The sequence below is a fragment of the Meleagris gallopavo genome, chromosome 1, assembly GCF_905368555.1.
Source record: "Meleagris gallopavo chromosome 1, MGAL_WU_HG_1.1, whole genome shotgun sequence".
Lineage (NCBI taxonomy): Eukaryota > Metazoa > Chordata > Aves > Galliformes > Phasianidae > Meleagris > Meleagris gallopavo.
The window spans coordinates 48406921-48432010 of NC_139404.1; the positions used below are offsets into that span (position 1 = coordinate 48406921).

The following is a 25090-nucleotide window of genomic DNA, read 5'->3' on the forward strand; positions in this document are numbered from 1 at the left end:
AATGCAGCATCTCTTGTTTGTATGCTGTATGAACATCTGGGATGTTAGGATAGGGATTCTCATGCTGAAGTTTTAATATTTTTGAATCTTTATATCTGGCCTTGAGTGAGAAGGATCTGTGTAAAATAGATAGGGGGAAGGTATGTCATGTTAAAAATGACCTACTATGTATTTTATAAGAAATGCTTATTAATCAGGGTAGGGCTATAGCATTTTGTGGGCTTAAAATGAAGGAAACTTTTAATTTGCAAAGTCAACCATATTAAGTAGTTTGCTCTGAAAGTAATGCCTCCTATTCATTTCCATGGGAAGTACAACAGATGCAAAGACCACAATATCTCTATTTGATAGAACAAATTCTCAACTACAGAGCAGTATTTTTCAACATAGTCACCACTATTAGCCAATCTGTGCAGATGAGCTGGTCAAGATATTCTTCATTTTATGGTGTGACAGCTGGGTATGGCCATCTACAATGTGGCTAGTCCTTCATGTTGGTGTTGTCACTGCTGAAACGCCATCCACTGCTTCACCATGCTCACATCCATTGTTTGGTCTCCATAAATGTTCAACAAGTGTCTATGAATGTCAGTGGGTGCAGTTTTTTCTGCATGGAGGAATTCAGTGACACACCTTTGCTTGATAGACACTTCTGTGTCAGACGCCATTTTGTCAGCCTGTCTCCCTGGTGCCACCTGCCACATGGCAGCAACATGTAACAGAATGTTGGTGGGAAGGTTCAGCTTCTACTGCCGTACCAAAGGCATCTGCTTCTAGTGTCATGAGCCAACATAATATAACAAGGAACATTTGTTTCGGAGCAGCCCTCATATGTTCCCCATTGTTCATTGTAGAAGTATGAGGTAAGGTATCAAATATAACTTTAAACTGCACCATGTTCATCTGTTGATGTGTGTCGTAACTACAGTGGTTCTTTGTCATATTATTTTTCTGTGTGTAAAACTTCCATTCTCTACCCAATGAGACTGTTTTACTGATATTCATGGATTTAGAGAAATTCTTTTTATCCTTAAGGACTTCAGAGCCTTTTCACATAATGTTGATGTAGTCTGCCTAGACTTCAGCAAAGTCTTTGACACTGTCTCCTACAGTATTCTCTTGGAGAAGTTGGTGGCTCATGGCTTGTGCATGTACTCTCTTTGCCGGGTAAAGAACTGGCTGGATGGCCAGGCCCAGCGAGTAGTGATGAATGGTGACTGATTATGAATGGTATGTCAATACCTTTATTGATGAACTGGATGAGGGGATTGAGTGCACCTTCAGTAAATTTGCAGATGACACAAGTTGGGAGGAACTGTCAATCTGGCAGGGGGTAAGAAGGCCCTACAGAGGGATCTGGATAGCTGGACTGAGGCCAGTGGTATGAAGTTTAGACATGAGGAAAAACTTTTTCTCTCGGAGAGTGGTCAGGCACTGGAATGGCTGCCCAGGGAAGTGGTGGAGTCGCCGTCCCTGGCAGTGTTCAAGAGGCGTCTGGATGAGGAGCTGCGAGATATGGTTCAGTAGCTTGTGGTAGCAGTGGTAATGAGAAGACGGTCGGACTAGATGATCTTGTAGGTCGTTTCCAACCTTGTGATTCTGTGATTCTGTGAAGTTCAACAAGACCAAGTTCTGAGTCCTGCACTTTGGCAATGCTACAGGCTTGGGGCAGAGTGGATGGAAGACTGTGTAGAGGAAACAGACATGGGGATATTGATTAGTGCTTGGCTGGACATGAGCCAACAGTGTGGCCAAGAAGGTTAATGGCATCCTGGCTTGTATCACAAATAGTGTTGCCGGCAGGAGTAGGGAAGAGATCATCCCCCTGTACTCAGCTCTGGTGAAGTCACACCTTGAGTACTGTGTTCAGTTTTGGGCCCCTCACTACACAGAAGACATGGAGGCCCTGGAGTGTGTCCAAAGAGGGGCAACAGAGCTGTAAGTGGTCTGGAGCACAAGACTTATGGGGAGTGGCTGAGGGAACTGGGATTGTTCAGTCTGGAGAAAAGAAGGCACAGGGGAGATGTTATCGCTCTCTACAACTACCTGAAGGGAGGTTGTGATAAGGTGAGGGTCAGCCTCTTCTCCCACATAACTAGCAATAGGACTAGCGGGAATGGCCTCAAGTTATGCCAGGACAGGTTCAGGATGGATGTTGGAAAAGCTTCTCTGAAAGAGTGATCAGGCGCTGGAACAGGATGCCCAGGGGGGCAGTGGGTTCACTGACCCTACTAAGTGTTCAAGAAACACTTGGATTCCGAGGGACATTATTTAGTGGGAGATGGTGGTGATAGCTGGACAGTTGGACTGAATAATCTTGGAGGTCTTTTCCAACCTTGGTGATTCTGTGATAATTTCTTTGTAAATGGATTGCATGCTGATTCCATGCCCTTTTAAAAATGCCTGTAATATAAATATGTGCATGCTTAAAGGAAGCAAAAAGAACAGAAGGTCTTTCTTGAAATTCCCAGAGTTTCATCTTCTGAGGGATGGTCTTGCAAGTAGTCTTGCAGCCCACTTATTTCTCACAGGTCAAGCAGCACAGTTGAAGATGTGTCAGAGAGGCAATGTCATACTGACCTCTCTCATCAGTTGTTATAGCTAAATATATGAATGTAATGGACAAATTGTTTTCTAAGCATGTTCTTGCTGCCTTTATTTGTACTGGATCCTGGACTTCTGTTCCAGTGGTAGTTAAACTTTGTCTTGAGCCTTTAAGGATAACACTGCAAATTAATCGTGTCTCACATGCCCCAAAATGAAAAAGATCAAGGAGTAATCAAAGCAATGGGCAGGAGACACAAGGGGAAATGCTCTGGAGAAGCCGGATAAGTCAGTGAAGCATTGAATAGGGAATGTTCCTTTTGTTTCCTGATGTTCTTCATAGACGGTGCTGTACAGATTTGGAGGTTGGTATGGTGAATGAAATGTGAAAACTGAATCTGAAAAATAAGCCATTGGAAATGTAACAAGATTGTGTTAATGCCTTCTTGCCACATTGCATGAGATTTGTGGATGCTTGGATTTTTCATAACCATTGCAGCTCTACAGGATGTTTTCAGTGGTGAAAAGCTCTTGTTTAGACAGCTGTTCATGTTGTTAGTGATAACATGATGACAGTGATGTAGGAAAACTAGTTCAGTATGTCTACCTGGAAGCAGAGAGGAAGGAGTTTTCATTAACTGTCTGTTTATAGCTGCATTTAGATCGTATAGGTATAGGTATAGGTACAGGTAAGGAATTGTTCTCACATCACTGAGCAGGAGTCGATCATGTGGGAATAAAACCACATAAAATGTTAAGATTATCATAGCAACTCTAACCTTTCATGAAGCTTTGTCAATGGCTCTGTGGTAAAATATGAGAGTAAATGCAGAAGTCACAGGAGTGGTACACAATGGCCAGTACAAAATATTGAAGGCTAGTAGACATAAGCTAGTCTTGTGTTCTGACTTCTTTCTACATTAAAACAAAACAAACAAACAAAAAAAACCAACCAAACAAAGAAACATTAAAAAAAAAAAAAAAAGCAAATACAAAACTCATGCCTGTGATCAGTTTGTGAAGAGTTTAAAATAATCCTTTATTTGATATTTGAAGTAGTCTGCTTGCTTTTGAGGTCTGAGAAGTCAGGACTTCCTTCCTGCTGAAGGACATAGTACTCCATTACACACACTTCTACTTGGCCATTGAACGAAGTATTTTGAATATAAACATAACCATTTTTTTATTTAGCATTCGTTTTTTTATGGCTGCCAGCAGCTGCATTTTGATAGCAGTACAGATAAAATCTACCAACCAGCTGCTTTAGAAACAAATAAAAGATTTCTCTGAGAATTCAGAGGTACTTGAGTATTAGCTGATCATGTTCTGTCTGTCCCTATAGAGTCATCTTATGTTTCTTTTCTCACCACTCTTGCAGGATGCTTTTTAAGGAAAGCCGGAGTGTTCACAATCATCTCACTTCTGCTCCGTGAGTATTGATAGCTCATTAATAGCTTCAGTACATAGTATCTCTTTATGCTACCTCTTTTTGGGGAGAAAGCGGAGATATTTTGGGATTTGTTTGAAGACATTTATGATGTTCATAAATGTTTGATTGTTTAATTCAGGTTTACACCTGAAATACAGTATCACAAGAATGTTATAACTTGGTTTTGAAGTGGCTGAATGACTTATGTGGATATTTGTGGACTAACACTTTTTCCTTAAATTATTCCAAAGCACTCTACCAAGCAAAATTTAGACAGTGTAGCGTAATATATTGAATCCAGTAATTCTTGTTCTTTTCCTCATAAATCTTTGTAAACACAGTAGGTTTTGTATCTTAGTGAAATTTTACTTTCAGCGTTTTCGGACAGTGCTGTGTCCTTCTTAGGAGTTGCCCTCATTCAATAAGAGTTCAACCAATTATGGCTTTGCATACTACCCAAACTATAACTCTCATAATATATATGATTATGTAGAAAATATACAGTGTTAATGACAAAACTGAGTCAAAGTCCACTTACAAAATGATTTTTTTTTTTATTATTTATATTGCTTATAATAGGAGAATAAGAGCTGTGAAGCGTTAATCTGTTAATCCTTTTGAGGAAATAGAAATTAGACACAATTTGAAATGTTGAAACAGGCAACTGATAGTCCTCAGTACTGTCTTTGCATACATAAACTGCCACTGGTGCTATAATGTTCATTTGCACTTAAAAACAAACAAACAATCAAAAAAACAAAAACCTGAGAGCTCGTTAAATGGCTCATTACAACAAAGAGTAGTTAGAACTATTTCACAGTGGACAAGCAATGAAAGCCTTGGAGGAGAAGAAAACTGGTTTTGTGGTTTGAAATACAAATGGGAACATAAAGTATACTACTGCTTTGGTGACAAAAAAAAAAAAAACAACAGCAATATAAAGTGAAATTACATAACCTTTATCCTTTATTGGTGATTTTCGTTTAGAGAATCTCTGCTGAAAGAAGCTCCTAAGACTGTGAGGGACTGAAATGTCTTAAATTGAAAAATTACAAAAAAAACATCTCTTAACTTGATATACATCAGGCTGTATCAGTAATTCAGTGAGTTTTGCATCTAATTTACATATAAAAGACAACAACAGTAGTTTAAAGATATTCTTGTTCTTTCCCCAAGTATGTTTTTAGAGATTTTCTATTTCAAGAGTGCTCTATTAAAAAAGCTGGAGCCCAGTAGTCATCCTCTTAGTTTATTGGAATACAATCAGGGTGGCACTAAAACTGTTTGCCTTTCTGTCTTCTGACGTGTGTTTATCTCTCCTCTTTAGGGCAAAGAAGAAAGTGATTCTGGCACCTAAAGCCAAAGTGAAGGTAAACACCTTTTTACATATCTGACTTATATATGACCTTTTGGTACAGCCAGTTTTCTGCCTCTGATCCAGAAAAAAAATCTATCAAAAGGGTTCAATCAGAAAATCCTACCTTAGGGAAATGCTGTTAGAGCTTATTGGCTGGTAATCATATGGGCTTTAAACCATATAATACAAGAGATTATCTGCATAGCCTCATAATATTAAGCTATATAGCTTTTTGAAAATTGATTATGAAGAAAGTAATAGTTCTGTTAAAGTTCTAGCAATTTCTACCCAGTGATCAAATTAACTATCCTGTTCTTTGCAGCATAGATTGTTCTTAACCTTGTAAAGCAACAGTGTAAGATTTTAAAATACAAATATTAAATTCACACACAGGACATCAACATATCATAGATATCCTAATATGGAAACTTCAGTAGTAGGTTTTAGGTTCCTCTGAATGTATAGAATAACAGTATTAATTTAAAGAAGACTTTGAATCTACTCTAGAAAGGCTGTTAAACTTCTCTTTTACTTACTTTTTTGTTCTTAGGACTCTAGTCCAAAGAAAGAACAGAAAACCTGTATATCTTCAGTTAATTCAAGTTGTGTTACTGCATTGAGTACCGGTGCACCTGTCTGCACCCCATCCAGCTCTAGCTGCACACCAGCTCCAGAGACTATCTGCTTGGACGACTCACTGGATGAAGACCTTTCTTTCCACCCGCCCTCACTGGACTCTATTTCTGATGCTCTTGCAGTTATCAATAATGGTGCCAAGGGATCTCCTCTTGGGTCCACTATAGAGACACCAACATCCAGACCTCGCCCTGGGCTGAGGGAAGAGAAACTGGCAAGCATTATGAGTAAGTTGCCTTTGGCAACTTCTAAGAAAGTAGAGCCCGCTCAAACACCCCACTCATCAAGTCTTATTGCTGGTCACACAGGGCCAGTACCAAAGAAACCCCAGGACTTAGTTCACACTGGTATCTCTTCAGGCCTTATTGCTGGATCTTCAATTCAAAATCCTAAAGTTTCCTTAGAGCCTTTGCCAGCCAAGCTACTTCAGCAAGGACTACAGAGATCAAGCCAGATCCAAGCTGCTGCTGCTTCTTCACAGACTCATGTTTCTTCCTCTAAAACCCAAGCAGCTATTTCTACCACCTCTCAAAGACCCAAGGATGCTAACTTCTTGGTATCATCTTCTGAGGTTCAAGGTGGTTCTTCAACGTCGCAAATGACAAAGGTGCACCAGCATTCAGCTATACAGCAGAAATATGTATCTCCTTTACAAGCAACTATTAGTAAATCACAGACCAATCCAGTGGTGAAGTTGAGTAGTAATCCTAAACTGTCTTGCTCATCACCAGTCATCAAAGCTCAAGAGAAGTCTGTAGTGTATCGCCTGCCTTTGTCTAATCCCTCATCTGGAAGTGGCTCTCAAGTATCTCACCCACTGGTTTCTCGGACAACATCCAGCACCTCTACCTCTAGTAACTATTTAGCTAAGGCTATGGTGTCGCAGGTTTCTTCCCAGGGTTTCAAGCCTCCCTTCTCCATGGCTGCCTCTCCCAAACCTGCTGCCTCTCCCAAACCCACTGCATCAAAGCCCTCTGTGACACCTAAGCCCAATGCATCCCCTAAGTTTTCATCTAAGTCCACCTCATCCCCCAGGCCTGCAGCAACACCCAGTTCTTCCAGTTCAAGTGCACTAGTTTCCCAGAGTAGTCACTCCAGCAACACTCCCCTACATAAACAGACCAGTGGTGTAAATATCAGTAGGCAGTCTCCCACAATGAATTTGCTGCCCTCTAATCGCACCTCAGGCCTTCAGCCTGCAAAGAACCCTCAGGCTTCTTCAAAATTGCCCAACTCTTCTCCTTCTGGAACTGTTGGTAAAACTAATTTGGGTGGAGTTGGAATGAATGTACCTGCCAGCAGAGGCAGTAACCTTAACTCAAGTGGAGCTAGTAGGACTAGTCTGTCTGGGGGAGCAGGAAGTGGAACACAGGGTGCTACTAAACAATTGTCAACTCCACACAGACCATCTTCTGCCTCAGGGTCTCCAGTTGTAGCAGCCAGTGTGCAGGTATGCATCTGAGTTTACATTTAAATCTGACATTAATATTTATCACACATTGTAAACATTCTTTCTTACAATATCTTGTTTTGAAAATGAATCAAACTTAATGCTGACACTTCACTAAGTGTAAATGCTAATATGGATGAAGCACTTTCACAACAGTGAATAGGTATTTCCAACTGATGTAAAATTCAGGGATGGGATGGAAGGAATCCTCAGTAAAAAAAACAGTTGGTCTGCAGTATGAAATAATTTTTTTTTTTTCTTTAAGAGAGCCCTATAAAAGGTGAGCTTTGTGTGGCCATATTTTCAGGGTGTGCAGTTTTGTCTTGCATTATTGAATTTCTGTACTGTTGCCTACTTACCTGTAAAGAATGCTTATATAAAAAGTCTTCTTAGACAAGCTTTGTGATTGGTTTACAAAGCTGGAGGTTAGAGTATAATGCAAGGCATGTATTTAACAATGTAGAACCTTTTTAGGCATTTGTGATTATTAAATATGTATTTTACTTTGTAGGATCTAATCAAACTGAATTAGAGGTTTATCTATATGTAAAGATAATAGAAAAGACTTGAGAAAATTTGTGCAAAACTTTTACACTGAAGATTAAAAAAAGAAATCATATAATACAAATGTTTTGAAAACACAATCTTCTAAAACCCATGCAAATCTATTATTTGCCCAGAAAACAACCTACTTTATGCATTCTTCTTACTGGGAACAATTTAATTAGTGAGATGATTTGAAGTATTCCTCTCTTTTTATAGTGCTCTCTCTATTGTGAAGTCTGTGCTACTTAAGTTGAGAAAGACTATATCAATGTAAATTAGAGTCTTGGTCTGTAGCAAGCTAGAAAAATGATGTATTTTTCTGAATGATGTACATAGCTATTGCGTGGTAGTGATATATACTCAGGTTTTCATAATACTTTATAATAATCTTTTAGCCTGTTAATTTTTCTTAATGCAGCTGAAAAACAAGAAGAAAATGATCTTCATGAGGTATTTCTGTGGTCTTTCACCCTGCCATATCTTGGAGCAAACAGGGTGTTTGACAGATTCTGATACAGCTTTCTCCTTATTTGTGGGTACTCTGAATGGAGGAAAAAGAAAGAAAACCCAGCCATACATGCCCTGTATAATGTCCACAGAGGTACCACAAGCAGTTTAGAGAAGAGCTAAGCTTAAATGTGGTGCAGTTTGGGTACTCTGGAAAGTGCCTGGACACAAACAAGGCTGCAGTGTATGGTCTGGAGATGATTTTTTTGGTGGAATCCACAATATCCACTGGATTCAGTTGTTGTGATGTGGAAGAAATTGTGAAATGGTTGTAGTAGTTCTTAAAGTTGATGGATGTAAGAAATGAGTAGTGTGATGTAAATTATGAGATCAGTTCCTGCAAACCTTGTGCAGTTATAGGGAAATCATTATTTTTGTAGAGACATTGATCACTTGGATAATGAAAAATGCATCTTGGCAGACTGATGTTGAAGAGAGATGCTGCTGAGATTGTGGTGGATAATCAATTAACATGAGCACATACTGTAATACAACAAAATAAAGTGTTCTGGCATATGGAAGGAGGAAATCAGCTAGAGGAACTGAATTACATATGGCATTACAAAGTTAATAATTGTGACTTCACATGTTTTGTTTTTTTCTTGACACTTTAGAAGGTACTTTGGTAATGTAAAAGACTTCAAGAGAGTTTTCAGAGGAGGATAAAACATTCACTAAGAGTTCCTTCAGTGCAGACTGAGGCTCAGTCAGTGTAGTATATTCAAGAGAAGATGATAATCAAATAACTACCCAGTCAAAGTGCACTGAAGGAAGAAAGATCTGTGATAATAGGACTTGTTTGGCCTTAAAGACTTGCTGGGTAATATGTAGTAAGAGCTTAGTTACCCTTAATACATTGCGAAAGACTGAAAGTGAATTTCCTTTCCATTAAATGTTTAGGTATTTCATTCCTGTTTAAATCAGATGCTACTGATCTGTCAGATAAGGATAGTACAGATGTTGCTTTTTAGAATATCCTGGTCTACTTGCATGGAAGATCAAACTAATATGATTTCATGTGATGACAAAAAGGTGTTTGTAACTAGGAAGAGTTTCCAATAAGCATTTCCCTCCTTTCCTACTTGATTGGTACAGTTGCTAACTTGGATATAAACTTGCACCTGCTGTAGCTCCTCAAAATTTTAACAAAGTATATTATGTTGTATTTTGAGAACATAAAACCAAAATAATGTGGAATTGAGCAATTTTCTTATTTCCTTAAGCTCTACCTATCATTGATACGCTTGAGCAGAATACCACTTAGATTTCTAAGGATATTAATGACTCGAATTTACATGACCGAGTTGAACCTTTTGTGAGGTGCTGACATAGTTGAGATGGCACTTCAACTGCAGCTCCTTTATGGCACTCTCTGTGAGTACTTTCCCTCAAGTAAATAGGTTCTTGACAGAGCACACTAAAAAGCTTCTTTCTGGTTTGAAGCTTTTGCAAAGGCAGAACTGTAAGAGATTGCTGCATGGCTTTTATTTTGTTGTACAGTGAAGATTACATAGTGAACAGTTGCCATTTTGTTGTACATGGGCTTAGTGTGAAATTAATACATCCAGAGTGACCAAACATGTATGTTCTTACAGTGTTTTCATCCACCGTTTTCTACTTGTGAAATGAAGTCTTAGCAACTGTCACTCTTAAGATGGCCAATGGAAACATTTCTTATGAGAGTCTGCTTTGTACTTGCTTGCGTTCACAGGGATACGATCTTAAAATGTTGTCTTAAGCAGCACTAACCTTTCTTTAGCAGGTTTCATGTAAACATCTTAAGACCCAAATGATAATAGAAAATGTTTCTCTTTTAGGAGTTTTTATCACTTTGCTGTTGATATAAGTTGATATTACACAACTCAGGGAGATAAGTTTTGGGTTTAGTTAAGACTTACTTGTCCAAATGCACAAATTTTGAGCCTTGTTCAGTCTCTGAATCTTGATAGCTCAAACATCTAAATACATGAGTTTGAGTCTAAGTCAAAATGCTTCTCTCTGTACTTACTGTTTTTTAATAGCTAACTTGAGAACTGAACATTACTTTATGAAATTATTGTAAGTTTAGTGAATGAAAGATTGTTAAATAAGAACAAACCAAACAGCTTCTAAATTCAGAGGAATTAATGTAATTTGGGAAAAGTTGTATCTAAAATATTCTGGCTAATCATGCATTTTCATTTTTAAACTGAGGTGAATTTAACTTGTGACGTATGTGGCATGGAGAGAGTTTTCATTTCTTGCCTCTTGCTTTGAAATATTCACTTGTGTGTTTGTGTATAAACATCAATATGTATATATTTGTGTGTATATGTCTGCATCCTGGTAACCTGACTTGAAGTGTGGTGGTTCTTAAGTATGGATTTGAGTTTTCAGAAATTCTCGCTTCGAAGAAGTCTCTTTAGAAATATGGTTAGCATTGTGTTAAGACCTGTATTTGGAAAGGGGAGAGGAATAATGTGCTTCTAAAGATCTTCAGACATGTGTGATAATTTAAAGGAAATTATCTGCAAAGCTGGCAAGAAAAACAAGATGTGAACCTTGCATGTGTAAATCTGACATATGTTTGTGCTTGTTTGTACAAGTAGGTGAATAGTGGGAATTGCTCCTACATGGCTAAGGGGATATCTATTAATAGCTTAATGTCCTTTTTAACCAGAGCACACTTAGCAGTAAGCAGTTTTTATCTCCCTAGAGGGCACAACTCAAAGCTTTTAAATGTTGAAGTACTACTTTTCTTTGTACAGTCAACAGCAGGAGCATCATTACTGGCTAACGCCTCACCTCTGACTCTCATGGCATCACCCCTGTCTGTAACCAGTCAGAACGTGACATCTGCACCATTAACTCCTTTTGGGATGCTGGGTGGCCTTGTTCCTGTGACTGTGCCCTTCCAGTTTCCCTTGGAGCTGCTTGGCTTTGGGACGGACACAGCTGGAGTGACAACCACCTCGGGATCTACCTCAGCGGCTTTCCACCACAGCCTAACTCAAAGTGAGTGCAATTCCTTATCACACTGCTGTATGGAAAGAGGCATCCTGAAAACAGAAGTTAAGAAGGGAAGTGCTGTAGTTCTGAGATAATGAGTACAAGAGAAGAAATGTGATTTCTTCTCTGGTAAAACTTTTTTATGTGATTATCCGAATATTATGAACCACCTTTGATAGGTGATAATAACTTCACTGTTATAGTATAGTTGTTTTTTATCATGCATTTTTGAGTTAACTTGTTCTCTTGTCTTTAGAAAGAAATGTCTTAATATTCTCTTTATTTCGCAATACAAAGATGAGACCTGAAATAATGATTCATTGAAATATCCCTAGCTTAGACCCTCTGGTGCCAAACCGCTTTCTTACAAGAAAGCATGAACTAAGATAGGATTTACTATTTCGGATTGTTTAAAAGAAATTATTTAAGCTTTTAATCTGTATCAGTTTTGGCCTTTCTGCCAAAGGAAATAGTATGAAGAATTGCATCCCAGTAGTGAGGTATGAGCCTTGCTCTGACTTTGATTAACTAGTTCTGAACAGGTATGTTTTATTGGCTTGTATACCAGCCATCAGAATACTAGCATGTATTTATTTTTGTTTTTGAGATGTCTTCAGAAATCTATGCAAATTATCACACTACTACATTAATGTCTGTTTCACAAATGCAAAGCTGGTCTTTTAGTTTTATTTTTCATCCTTGCTTTTCTCCTGTTTTTTTTCCTCAGACTTACTGAAGGGTTTACAGCCAGGTGCTCAGCACGCAGCAGCGTTATCTCACTCACCTCTACCTGCTCACTTGCAGCAAGCTTACACAGGTAAAGATAATATTTCTCTTGCTACTTTTTATAACTTAAAAAAACAAGTTATATTTCTGCTCTGGACTGAAATAAAATGTACACTATTTTAAATTGGTTTGGAGAAGACAGGAAGAAGAACAAGCTTTGGTAACAGCAGGTAGTGCACTTTCTGTTACAGCAGTAGTTTTAGAAATTGAGCAGTTTTTTTTCTGTTTATGTTCAATGCCAGAAACAAAAAAACTCTCAAAAATATCAATAATACTTTATCATAGCAGTTGTAGAAACATAAGCCTCCAAATTTCACCAGTAGAAAAAGCTACTACTACTTACTGGATGTTCTCATGATTGTTTACAGGCTGTGTAGTCTACACTGGAAGGGGATTGTTTTTTCCACTACTTCTTAATTTCTCCTTTGGAGGACAAACTGTCCTTCAAGCTTAGAATCTTTTTGATGTTTCTTGCAGTTCGTGTGCACATGTGAACAGTGTGATACGTTCTTAATGGAACATTAATCTTCCCTTAGAATTTTAACATTGATAATAATGTTACATGTTTTGAGAGGAGTAGCTTGAAGTAGAATATTTTTTTATGCTTGTCAAGCCTAGTACTGAAAGGTCTCAGTAGTGCACTCGTAGGTATTATTTTGAGCTAGGAAGGGGAACATGAAAGGTACCAGTGTCTCTGTGGATTCATCGTCCTGTTTTTTGGAGTTCTTGGCTCCAAAAACTGGGCAGTGTTGTGTCAGGGCTCTGAAAATAGACCAATCACCTGCATGTTGTACTAACTTCAACTTTCTTGTCACCACAAGGGCTTTGGAGTGACCTACAATTCTTAGAAAGTAAAGAAAAGCTTGATTTTTCTTGGTTTATTTTTGTTTTTTTTTGGTATTCAGAGCTGCAGCTTACCTTTAGTGAGGTGGTATCTTGAGGTATATGGCTTGATGTCTTGGGTTTCAACAGTGCTATTTAAACCAAAATAATAAAAGATCTATAGAAAATATATGAAGTCCTCTACACTATAAAGAATACACTTTTTGGTGATGTTATAGATGAATATTCCAAATATGTTGTAAGTTATAAATTTTGTTCATGCTTTTATTATTCTTCCACTTCTTTTCCTGTCTTTTAAACTACAGATGGAGGCCAAAGTAAAGGGGACACTAAGTTACAGCGGAAAAACCAGTGACTTCTGGACAAGCAAGGGAGCTGAAGCAGTTCTGGTTGGCTGACAGAATCTGCCCAGTTGGGGAAGTGCTTATTTGTCACAGGGCTGCTGTTTCTGTCAATGTTTACATATTCTGATCCCAAGCACTGTGGTGAGAGGAAGAAGAAAAAGAAAACAATACTTGATCAAAGAGAGAAGGAAAAAAGGGGGACTGGTCCTCCTCCTGGTCATGCAGACTGGTCGTAGTTTGATCTCGCCTAAAGAAACAAACTTTTTTTCATTGTTCTGATTGGCTTTTAAAAGAAATTGATTGTCAAACCCACAGCAGCACAAACATTTTTTTTTTCTGGGTAATCTTCAATAAAGAGTTGAAATAATGAGAGGAGCTAGAATAGGTTTCTCCATCTATTGCATGAGGTGAAGTCATCTACTTTATTAGTTCCTGAAGTGCCCGCTATAAGATTGTATGTAGGTCCTGAGTGTACCATATGGTTTTGGGCCAAAGGTTGTGTAGAGTAGAGGTGGTGCTGGGATACTTTGCATTGTATTTAAAAACTTACAGAAATGCAGGTTCTGATGTAGGCATTCTTCCAGCTTTACAAGGCTGTTTGGCTGTAGAGAGCCTACATTAATCCCAAGGAGCTGTCTTCAAAAACAGATCTCCTGGTACATGAGATGTGAGAGACTACTAGGAAACCATTTGATCCTTGCTTTTTTTTTTTTTTCTTTTTTCTTTTTTCTTGATCTTACTCAAGGGAGGAAAGATGTTTGGAAATTTTTCATCTTACAGAAAAGGAAAAGCCACATATTATTAGTCAGCTAGCGTTTCTTTCCTACATCTGTTTTTTAAAGGCATTCTATGATTTTTTTCTGTCTCTGTTAAATTTTGTTTTCCCTTCCCTTTTGTTTATCCTACTAAAATTAAGTAGTGTTCTATCGCATCTTTACCCATTTTAGATCTTTCTCATCTTTCGGGCAACTGCTCCCAAAAGCCATGCATTATCATGATTTGCTAGTAAAGGAAAGCGGAATGTGACTTACTTACTCCAGAGCCAAGTTGATATTGCTTCAGGCATTAGCCAAAGAGGAGTCGTTCAAGAGCGACCAGAGGTGCCTTCTCTTCCGGGGGCTGATTGGGTTGCCTCCAGCATTTCTAGCCCCTGCTGGCCTGAAGAGTTTCCAACCTGAACTCTTCCTTACATGGTAGCACAAGATGGCAAAGCTGGCTTTTTTTTTTTTTTTTTTAATAGCAATACATGGACTGGTTCATTTGTAAGATTAGGAAGTATCCAGCACATGTTGCACTTTTGCCACTAGAACAGAACTATGCTGTTGAGTCCCTTGTGCTGTCAGATAAAAGGTGAGAATAGCAGAAACTAAAATAAACCATAAGGAGAAAGAAGCAACTAAAATGGCATTATGTCCTTCTCCTTCAACCCTGAAACATTCCTTTGATCAGAGATGCTGAAATTCTTAATACCTAGTCTTTCCAGTAGTTTGAGGTGAGTTTGAGCCAATGACTACAGGTTGTCTCACCTTCCAGAGATACTTTGACTTACGGATAAGGAATCTTCAGTGTTTTTTGCTAGATTAACTTATAGCTTTCAGGTTACTTTTACATGTGACTTATTTTTCTTAGACCAGAGAACAATTTCTTTTCTATTTAGAGCTCATTTTAATTTTATATAAAAATATATATATACATGAATCTAAAATAATATATATTGTGTATTTAGTATAAAAATGTTGGGTTGAGCTCAGCAATAAATGTTTTTGCACAACACTTCTGTAAAAGACACATTGAATTAAAATAAGATACATTAGTTCTTGAATTTCACTCAGTAGCGTCAGCCAGTTAGATGCTTTTTAGATAATGCTAATGTTTTGTATGTGGCATGTTGATTAGATGAGCTTGCATCTCAGTCAAGGTTATTTAGAGTTGAAACATACAGCTACACAGACTCTTGCATTCCTAATAATATGCGTATTCTGTTGAACATTAAATCCCACAAGCTATGTAGAGTACAACTTTATCTGATTTTCTTTCTTTTCTCCAGGAAGGGTTGAAGGAAGAGAAGTTTTTGGAAGCCTAACAATGTTAATTCTCTGAATTCTGTCAAACCTGGTACATTTTTAATAATGCAAGTAGCTAAGGGAGTTGCAGCAGTGAGCCATCAAGCAGCAATATATTAAAAACAAATAAAACACCATCACAACAACAAACCACACTAAAAACCAAAAACAAAAACAAACAAACAAAAAAAAAAACAACCAAACAACCCTGTCCTAAGAGTTCTACCTCTTCTGTGTTTTCTTCATCAAGGCATCTCATTCAAATTGGCATCTTTTGTCTTCGTAGTTGCTTCATGAAATTTTCTACTGGGAGACTTACAGTAACAGCACAAATTTCCTTTCAGTATCCCTCTCTTCCTGGAAGTATGCCTCACCTTCAATTGAGGGGTATCTACTCCAAATCTTGAGGGTAGGACGTCATCCTGTCTGTGTGGCCTGTTGAGTCTTGAGGAATGAGTGAGCTGGTGAAAATAGGTAGGAAGGTGGCAAGCATGAAGATGACCATACATTCTTCCTGAAGCAAGTTCAGACAGTCCACTGGAGGCTAGCTGTTTTCAGTTGTTATATTCCTGAGCTGCTTGGAATCAGCAGCATAGTAATGAACGGATCTGCATTGCCTTTTCCCTATTCATCTGTGTTAAGTCAAGCAAGGCCAAATTAAAGGAAATAACAGAGTGGTTCTGAATGACCTTTGCAGGTTGCACAAACAGGATGGGGAAGTGAAAAATTTCTGCAATGTCCAGATGCAAAATTAATTTGATATTTTACTATTTTCTTCACAGCAGCTCTCCTACGGTCATTTACCCCCAGATTTTTACTCCTTTTTAAGGGCCTTTGGTAATAAATACACTGTAGTTGTACTTATTAAATAACCCTCAGTATTCACAAGCAATAAGAAAGCCAAGTAGAGCTGTCTTTTCCAGGCAGCAGGGCTGAACTCAGTTTGGGGTCTGTACATGAGCTACCACGTCAAGCTCACTGAAAGCCCTAAACAAATGCAAGCAATAATTTCAGACACAGGCTTTAGATGTTAAAACTCTCCAGGTAATGTTTTCTGCAACATGATCCAAAGTCCCAAAAGCCACGGTAGCTATTTTAAATCCTTTTGAGACATTTGCAAAGTAAAAAGAAGGTGGCAGGCTAGATGAAAAATGGGCTGCAAAATTTCTGATACCTTGGACTATTACTTCGGTATTCTCTTACTCCAAGATGCTAACGGCCTAAATCACTTTGTCCAGCCTTGTCAGTTGATTCAAGACATGACTATTACTGAATTAGTAAGTCACAAGTGTGGATGCTGTGGGTTTCACATCTGTTTTCTGCTAATCAGAAGTAACTTTTAATTGCCTGGGTTCTGCTTCTTGTTTGAATCCAATCAGAATTGTCTGATGCACAGATCTGGGGGTGGGACAGGTGCCAAGAGCCTGTTTCAGTCCCTCAGTTTCATTACCTGACCCTTCCTCCACACTCCTTCTCCACTTGGTGCAAGATCCTTGAGGACATGAAAACAGAGAAATCCTGCAATCTCCCAGTCTGACAACAGTTGTGTGAACCATTAACCCTCTTGGAGTCGTCTTGGACCCCAACTAACCTTATCACATTTGCTGCTACATTCATAAAATGAACTTTTTGGCTGTATTTATTAGCAAAATTTAATCTAGTTTACAGTTTGTTTTCTTTTGAGTAGTTTTTGCCCACAGATGGATTAGAGGTGTTGGGGTATTTGGGTTGTGGTTGTTTTTGTGTTGTTTTTTTTTTAGTGGGTTGTTGTGGTTTTTGTTTGTTTTTTGTTGTTGTTGTTGTTGTTTTTGAGTGAATTGTTAAAGGCACAGTAGTCCCTCTCCTGTTTTTGTTCTGGAAGTTGGTTTTTTGTTTTTTTTGCAGATGGCGTTGCAGGAAAGCCTGCTGTTAGGCCAAGCCATGGAAGGATTCCTCCCACACCTAGCTTTCATCTTTTGCTGAACTGGGGGGAAATCACTAAAGGGACACTGGTTTTTTTCTTTCATAAAATGATGCAGAAAGTTAAAGCAGTAGGTAAATGACTGATTAATTAACACTTTATGCAATTTTAATTTTGAAAAAACTTTAAGTTGGTAGCTTTTTTGATTGGCCCGAGCTCTGGTGAAGTGGCTGTTACCCTCCATGACTTACTTGATTCAGGCCTTTGTCCTTTGTTTAAGTGCCTTTTTTTATTTTATTCCCCTACCCTCTTTAAACTGTTCTCAGAGATCCTGAAGTGCTGGAAGGCATTTTGGAGGAAAATCTTAAGCTTGCCAAGATGGCTTTATGCTGTTATACTATTTTTCCCTTTTGTAAAAAAAAAAAAAAAAAAAAAGAAAAAGAAAAAAAAAAGAAAAAAAGAAAAGAAGGAAAAAAGTGTGTAACGTATGTGACTCATAGCTGCTGTACCATGGCGTTGGTTCTGTATGTTTGTCCTTTCTTTTCTCTCACACCTGCACACATTCACACACAGCAGTTTTCCTTAGGCTCCTGTAACGTATAGTGCGCCATTCTGCTGTCTCTATTAATGTTTGCATACATGTGAAGAATGAATGCTTGGGCAAAGGTGGCAGTACAGTAAAGGGGGGTGTGTGTGAGTGTGTAAATGTGTGTGAGAGAAAGGAAGAAGTGGCTAATGGGAAAGGAACTTCTTGCATTTTTCTCTGAAGGTTTTAAGTTTGGGTCTTAATTAGTTTACAAATACAACAGACAACTTTAAATACTGGACCACTTCACACTATTACTGAATTTGAAGCAAATGTGTGGCTAACATAACTGTAAGGAGTGGGGGAAGAAGGTTAAAATAGCTTTCAACAAGTTTGAGTGGAGATGAATCTCAAGGAATCCTGTGTACAGCTTGTCATGTCTTTTGACACTGAATTGTGCAAGGATTCTTACATTTACTAAAACTGTCCCTTCCTACCATGTGTTATGTGTAAGAAGGAACTTGTTACAACTGCAAGAGTGCAACTACTCTGAAGTTTAACTTGACTGTACTTTGCAAGCTGCCTAAATCATTGACATCAAGTACTTGTCTTGTAATTTTTCTTGCTGAGATTTCATTTGTTCTCTTAAAATAACAGTAAGATCATGTATTGTTAGGTGCAGAACTCTAAAAACAGTGTCTGCTTGTTTCCTTGTCTCTGACAAAATTAGCAATCTGTAGTGGAACTTCTAGTAATTTTAATAATTCTGTGCTGAGGATACATGTAACTTACTATTGTTGCAATCACATGTACCTGAAATTAGCAATTCATTTGTTGATCAAGTGCTAAACATACATAAGCATCACTAGACTGCTAGTTCTGTGATGTGTTTCCACTGAGGAAGATACAGTTTTGAGCTGCAGTATGAAAAGGGTCTGTTTACCTTCTCTTTTCAGAAACCAGAGTGAGAATGGCTAGAAGAGTCCTTCATACTGAGGTTGACAACCCATCTAGAGGGCTAAAAGTAGGATATCAAATACAACCTGTTCCTGTGGCTGAAAGCAGCCTAACTGCTATATCACGTTCAAGTGAACCTGCTTAAACTAGGCCATAGTTTTTCGTTTCTTTTCCTGTTGTTGTGTTGTTTTTTTTTTTAATCTTTACCATTCTAATGGTGCCAGTCAGAAAAAATGCTATTGCTGGTAGCTTGTTCAGATGGAGTTAGAGTGCTTCCTTATCTGCCTTATGTAAGCTGCTGAGATCAACTTCAGTAGTTGGCCAAATTCAGCCATGGCAGTGAATTGCTCCTACTTGTCTCTTCTGCTGTTAGTTGCTTAAGGCACGTCTGCTCTTCATCCTAGCCTGATTGAGACATCAGGTATCCACAGCTGGTGCTGCTAGTTGCAGTGCTTTTCACACGTGGCTGTTCAAAAATCAGTGTCTGCTTACTCTAGAAATCACTGCCTAAGTAAGTAGGCTGACTTGGCAATGTGAAAGATTAGCATTGCATTGGGGAGTGCTCTGGCTGTGGAAACTTCTGGTATGGCTTCATTGTCCGTGTTCTCTGACCCAGTGATACCCTGCTGCTGTAATAGCCTTTGGGGGCTGTGGGATGCCCTTCTGCTGCTGTGTTACGCTGAGAGATCTCAGCATGGCAAAACTGGGGAAGCACAAAGGACAAAGGTTCCCCTAGGGCCTTTTTTTTTTTTTTTTTCCACACCCCTTGTAGATGATACTGTGCTAATCTTGTCAGTAGTCAAGGACATAGTTCTGTTATTTTGTAGCCATTTTTTGACAGCTATAGTTCTACAGAGAGCAATTCTAGAAGAATGACGTTTTTGTGTTTTGTATCTAGAAGTGAATTTCATTCTCTCCCCTTGCCCTCAGCTCCGGCTAATATAATAACCATTAACTAACAAGTTTTTCTTCATAGTGAAGTAATCCAAAACAAGCAATGCACACTAACTCCTATCACGCTCCAGGATGTGCAAATATATTCTAGGAACAGGTACAATTACATTTGTTACTGTTCACTGCCAAGAGAAAAAGGTGAGAGAATTGACCCAAATCTCCCAGCTGGGAGATAACACTGCTGCAGACCAGGCCAAGTAGCTGCTGACACAGCCAGCGCTCCTTTGAGACTTCTTAGATTTCACCAGTGGAGTAGGAGGTGGGAGAAGAAACATTCTTGTGTTCTCAACTTTCTCCAGATAAGGCCTTAGTTTGATTAGTAGTCACTAATATCAACTATGCAGATAAGTATTCATTACATATTTAAGTGTTACGTGTGTTCCTTCCCCCAGCTACCCTGTTAATACATGTTCAAGTTTTACCCAAAGAAAATGGAATATTTTTTGAATGTCTTTAAAACTCGTTTTGTTAAAGTGAAGAAAGAAATTTGTATATTGAAAAAGAAACCCTCTTGCTGGTGCAACACCTACTGTCAAGCCTCATGAAGTTGCTTCATGAGGGAATCTAAAATCGCCTCTTGTGACATGTTTCAGTCTGAGAGCTTTTGGAGTAGTCAGCTCTCAAAATTGGTTTTAAGAAGCTGTAGTGATGTTGTTTATTAATGTGCAGATTGGATACGGGGAGAAGATAACAAGATTCTGTGTTTCCTTCCACTATCAGAAGTGAATTAAATCAGTTTCTCAGTTAAATGAAGTTGTCTCTAAACAAGGGCAGGTATGAGCTACACAGTAGCTGGATCTTCAAATAAAAGCAAAGTTGTGATTCCCCTGCTATTCCTGACTGATCTTTTAGTCTTGTTTGTAACTACAAATAACAGTTTAGCTCAGAGGTGAGAACTGTAGTGTGTGTATTATGGCCGGTAATTCTATCATGTAGCAATTAGTACCATGTTCTCGCATAGTTCTCAAGATCCCTGTTGAAAATAGATGGAGAAATACTATTTTTGGACTACTATTTAAAAAAAAATACGAAATTCATTACTACTATTTTCTCCAAAAAGTCTACTGAGCAGTTATATTTTAGCTGTTAAATTAGTACCCTTGTTCTGTGATTTGTCTTTTGTAGTCTTCTTACCGAGGGTTAGAAGCATTTCACAAGTAATCCGTAAAAATGTTGGTATTTTCTAGCTTAAAGTCAGGTTGCTTGTAGTAAAAGGGCATCTGTGATTATAATTTCTGGTGATACAAAAGTATGATGTTCAGAATGTTTCATTGAAGATACAGGTGTGGATGCAAGTCCCTGCAGTTCTGCCTGGTGATGAGGCTGAATCAAGAGCAGAGCTTTCAAATAAACCCCTGCCTATCCAACTAGTGGCAGCAGGGTCCTCCCACTGACAGAAGTCTAGCCTCTACTCCTTGTTGTCACATGTAGGATATGTACTGTTAGCAAGTTTAAATATAATCAGCTTAACCCCACCTGACTTGCTGATCCCCAGCTGAATGAAGGAAGCTATGTAAAGTCAACAGCAGAGAAAATGGTGGGCAAAGCATTTTCCTGCCTTTCTTGGTGTAGCTTGAAACAGTTGGCCACTTGTCTTACAAACGAAACTGGCATTCTTCATAGGCCTCTGCCCTAAGCAAAGTGGTGCAAGATGGTAGACCTCTTCGAATTGGTGATTCCTGTGATGTTCTACTCAGTTTAGTGTGAATTTGCATCTGATCACCTTCCTGCTTTTTAATACTTGCCTATTTCAGACTGTAAGGCTTAGTATCAGAGAATCCTCACGGCTAGGTGCTTACCTGGCTTGCTCTCCAGAGAAACTCCCCTGTGAAATGCTCCCCTCTTGTGACCGCAAGCCTGAACAACCAAACACAGCTACGGCTGGGTGATTAGCACCACTTTCTTTTGGATTTTTAGAGAGGTGTGTTCCACTAACGTCAAGGAATACTGTGTTTTAAATGTGTGATTTCCTTCCTCTGTCCTTATAAAACTGGACCTGAACACAAGTTTTGAGTTGTTGCTTTTTTTTTTTTTTTTTTGGTAATAATCTCAGGACCTGAAAGATTGTAGCATTTAGTGTGTCTTAAAAATGATGTACTGTACCAGCCATGGATTTTGTAAATACACCTGTCTCCCTTTTTTGTATTTTAATTTTTTAAAAATGTGTAAGGCTCTTTGCCAGAGGAACTCGTGCCTGCTTTATTTCCATCCTGAACTGAAGAGGGAGAAGGAAGAAGCTGCTGCCACAAAAGCCTGCATTGGTTCCAAGCGTGTACAGTTCTGGTCAGCTCAGTGACTATTAGTTTTTTAATTGGGAAGCTGGTTTGTTCTCTTGCACATTCCCAGCTGTGACGGGCAAAGCCCTATCAGGGAGACTAATTAAATCTCTTGTGACTACTCTGTGTTTTCACTCCTTCCAGATGCTCAGGTTTCCATCCCTGAGACAGGTGGCGTTTTCAGAAGTCAGGGTTATTGGGCTTCTGCAAGAAGAGCTGCAGAACTTTCTTCTCTTATTGCTTTGGTCCAAACAGGTAGCAGTGTTTGTGTCCTACAAGAAGCCTTGCAGGTGCCACCTGCTTCACCTATTCCTGGAGGGATTTTCCCTCTTTCTTTTTTTTTCCTTCTCCTTTTTGGCAGCAGTTTTGCTCTGGGCTCCACGTTTAGGCAGCAGGCCCTGTTCTGCAGTAGGAGCCTTACGCAGTTGGGTGTAGCTGTGCCCTGTCCTTGATGGCGACAGGCTTTTTCATGAGTGTTTTCTTTTTTATCTGTTATGTGTCTGTGCTGTATTAAATAAAGAGGAATGTACATATGAGCCCTGTCTGTGTGATTTCTCACAAAAGATGAAAAGTGCACCGCGTAAAAGGCCATTAGTCTGGGCTTATTGTGGGATTTTCCTTTGTTGTGAATTCGAGCGGGGAGCAGTTGTTAAGGCTTTCTTGAGCCGACCAACCACAGAGGGAAAGGCAGCCATTCAGAATCGCTGCCCGGCCACATCCCTGAGCCGCCGGCGAACGAAGGCCTAACGGCTCCCAGAAGGCTCCGTGGCAGGGAGGTGGGACCGGAGATGCTGGCCAATCAGCGCCCGCCAGACAGTGTCTAAAAAAGGAAGAGGGGAGGCGATAGGGCACAAGTAGGCGCCGGAAAAGACACTTTTTCGTAGCAGCCCCAGTGGCCTAATGGATAAGGCATTGGCCTCCTAAGCCAGGGATTGTGGGTTCGAGTCCCATCTGGGGTGGACTTCTTTTTTTTCCTTCTTTCCCGCTAGCTGTAGCATTGCTGTTTTCTGATGCGCGGTCGCGGCGGGGCGCCTCGACGCTGAACAGGTGGTGGGTAGGAGCTGTTCTAATAACGACCTGAATGCGGCTTTCGCGACCCTACTATAGGCCCCTGGACAAGGTGGATGCCCACTGTCTGCGGCTGATCCTCTTTCATTACGCAGCGCTTACACCACGCGCTTCGACATCCACCCTCGTGACGCAGCGGGTGGGCGGTGACTGCTTTGGCTCCGGCGCCCCTCAACCCCGTGAGTGCGCGTCGCTCCGCCCAACGGCCGACGGGGGCGCTCGACCTTCGGCATCTGACCTCTGCAGACGGGCGGAAAACTGTGCGAGCTGCCCGCTCTCTGATTGGTCGCTGCGGCGCGTAGCCGGCGGCTGATTGGCGGAGGGAGAGGAGCGGGAAGATGGCGACGCTGGGCTCTCCTCTGCGGACGTTGCGCGGGTTGCTCCGCGAACTGCGGCACGTCAGTGGGCGCGCCTATCGCGACACGGCCGCCTACCGGCACATCCTCGCCGCCTTCCGCGCTCACCGGGTACGGCGCGGGCGGAGAGGCGGCCTCCGGGCCCTTCTCCCGCCGCCCTTTTCCCGCTGCCATCTCCGGGCTTTTGCTCCTTCTCCCCGCAGGTGACCAGCGAGAAGCTGTGCCGGGCCCAGCAGGAGCTGCACTTCCAGGCCGCCACCTACCTGTGCCTGCTGCGCAGCGTGCGGCAGCACCAGGCCCTGCATCGCGAGTACCACGGCCGCGGGGAGCGATCCCCCGAGGAGGTGGCGGGGCTGGTGGGCTTCAGGCTGCCCCGGCAGCCGGGGGGGAAGGGCTGAGGCCGCCCCGTGCCGCCCGCTGCTCGGCACCAAATAAACGCCCTCGGCTCTGAAGCTGCCTTCTAGCTCGTGTGTTCTGTCCGCTTCGGGTTGGGGGTATCAGAGCCGCAGCCCGGACTCGCCACCAACTGTTTAAGGAGGTATAAATTTGTTTCTTTTCTTCCCCTTAACTTGTAGGTAGGAGGACTAAAGAGTTTCCCAGTGCACGAGGAATTCTGTACTCCTCCGAGAGCAAAGGCCCTATCTTTACAGTGTTGGAGGGTGAGCACTGCTGCAGCAAAAACATTCAGTTTGAAGACTTTTGACCCACAGCTGCTGGTTGTAAGTTAGAGAGGATGCAGCTGAATGAATTCCTTGTCAGTGTCCTGGACTTGGATTACTGAGACTGCAGGTCTTCTGTGTTTCATTAAATGGAGACCTGATGGCTGCTGGTTGTACCAAATATAATAGGTACTAAAGTACTGCTCCCTATTTATTTCCATGGAAACAGCAGATACAAAGAGCACAATAATACTGTTTGATAGAGCAAATTCTCGGATACAAAACACCATTTTTCAACATAAGCATATGCGATAGAGTTTTGCCAGCAATGAGCAAGAGCCTGTGTGCCATGCTCATAAAAATCTGCATGGTCATTTGGAACGTGGCTGGTCTTTCACATCACTGTTGCCTCTGCTGAAACACAGCACTCACCTCATTACTGTGCTGTTTGGTCTCCATAAACTTTCAGCAAAGATGAGTGAATGTTACTGCATGCCATTTTTTGCACATGGAGGAATTCAATGACACACCTTTGCTCATGCTCTCTTCCACGTTAGATGCCATTTTCTCTGATTGCCCTTCTGTCTCAAAGCAACCAAATTTAATGGAATGCTTGTGGGAAGGTACAACTTCTACTGCCATACCACCAATATCTGCTCTGACATCATGGGCCAACATAATAAAATAGGAGGCATTACTTTCAAGCAGCCCTCGTATAAATCATGTAACAATGAGCTATAGTCACAATAATACCACTATTCTCTCTTCTCACTATCTGGAACAGTGAATCATTTTTTTATCAGAAGAGAAATAGTAGCTCCAATTGTTGCTCCCCACTTCTCAGAAGAGGCTCAAATTCTGTGCAGTATGCGTAAGAAATCTGTAATCAGGGTAATTTACA

At 40.3% G+C, this 25090-nt stretch overlaps 2 protein-coding genes and 1 non-coding gene across 3 annotated transcripts in view; all 3 read left to right on the forward strand.

The window, feature by feature from the left end:
- The window catches only part of UBN2 (ubinuclein 2), a 58353-nt gene extending 35711 nt beyond the window's left edge, over window positions 1–22642 (forward strand). Inside the window, exons 12-17 of the mRNA XM_031552086.2 lie at window positions 3923–3973; window positions 5301–5343; window positions 5881–7416; window positions 11217–11463; window positions 12185–12274; window positions 13392–22642. Of these exons, the coding sequence (XP_031407946.2) occupies window positions 3923–3973; window positions 5301–5343; window positions 5881–7416; window positions 11217–11463; window positions 12185–12274; window positions 13392–13441 (2017 nt within the window). The 3' untranslated portion in view covers window positions 13442–22642. The remainder of the gene's footprint in view (window positions 1–3922; window positions 3974–5300; window positions 5344–5880; window positions 7417–11216; window positions 11464–12184; window positions 12275–13391) is intronic.
- A 350-nt stretch (window positions 22643–22992) lies between these two features.
- On the forward strand, window positions 22993–23065 carry TRNAR-CCU (transfer RNA arginine (anticodon CCU)). Its single transcript has one exon. It is a non-coding gene; the product is annotated as a tRNA-Arg (tRNA).
- Window positions 23066–23340: 275 nt separating this feature from the next.
- On the forward strand, window positions 23341–23982 carry FMC1 (formation of mitochondrial complex V assembly factor 1). The gene is made up of 2 exons (XM_010710137.4): window positions 23341–23641; window positions 23734–23982. Exons 1-2 carry the CDS (start codon window positions 23513–23515, stop codon window positions 23926–23928), a joined length of 324 nt encoding a protein of 107 aa, XP_010708439.2. The 5' UTR covers window positions 23341–23512; the 3' UTR covers window positions 23929–23982.
- Window positions 23983–25090: the final 1108 nt, after the last annotated feature.

What these genes read in the sequence shown, in the direction of transcription:
- FMC1 (XM_010710137.4), top strand. Translation starts at nt 23,513, where the DNA reads ATGGCGACGCTGGGCTCTCCTCTGCGGACGTTGCGCGGGTTGCTCCGC. An exon ending in CCGCCTTCCGCGCTCACCGG is followed by an intron (nt 23,642 to 23,733) that starts GTACGGCGCGGG and finishes TTCTCCCCGCAG; the next exon opens with GTGACCAGCGAGAAGCTGTG.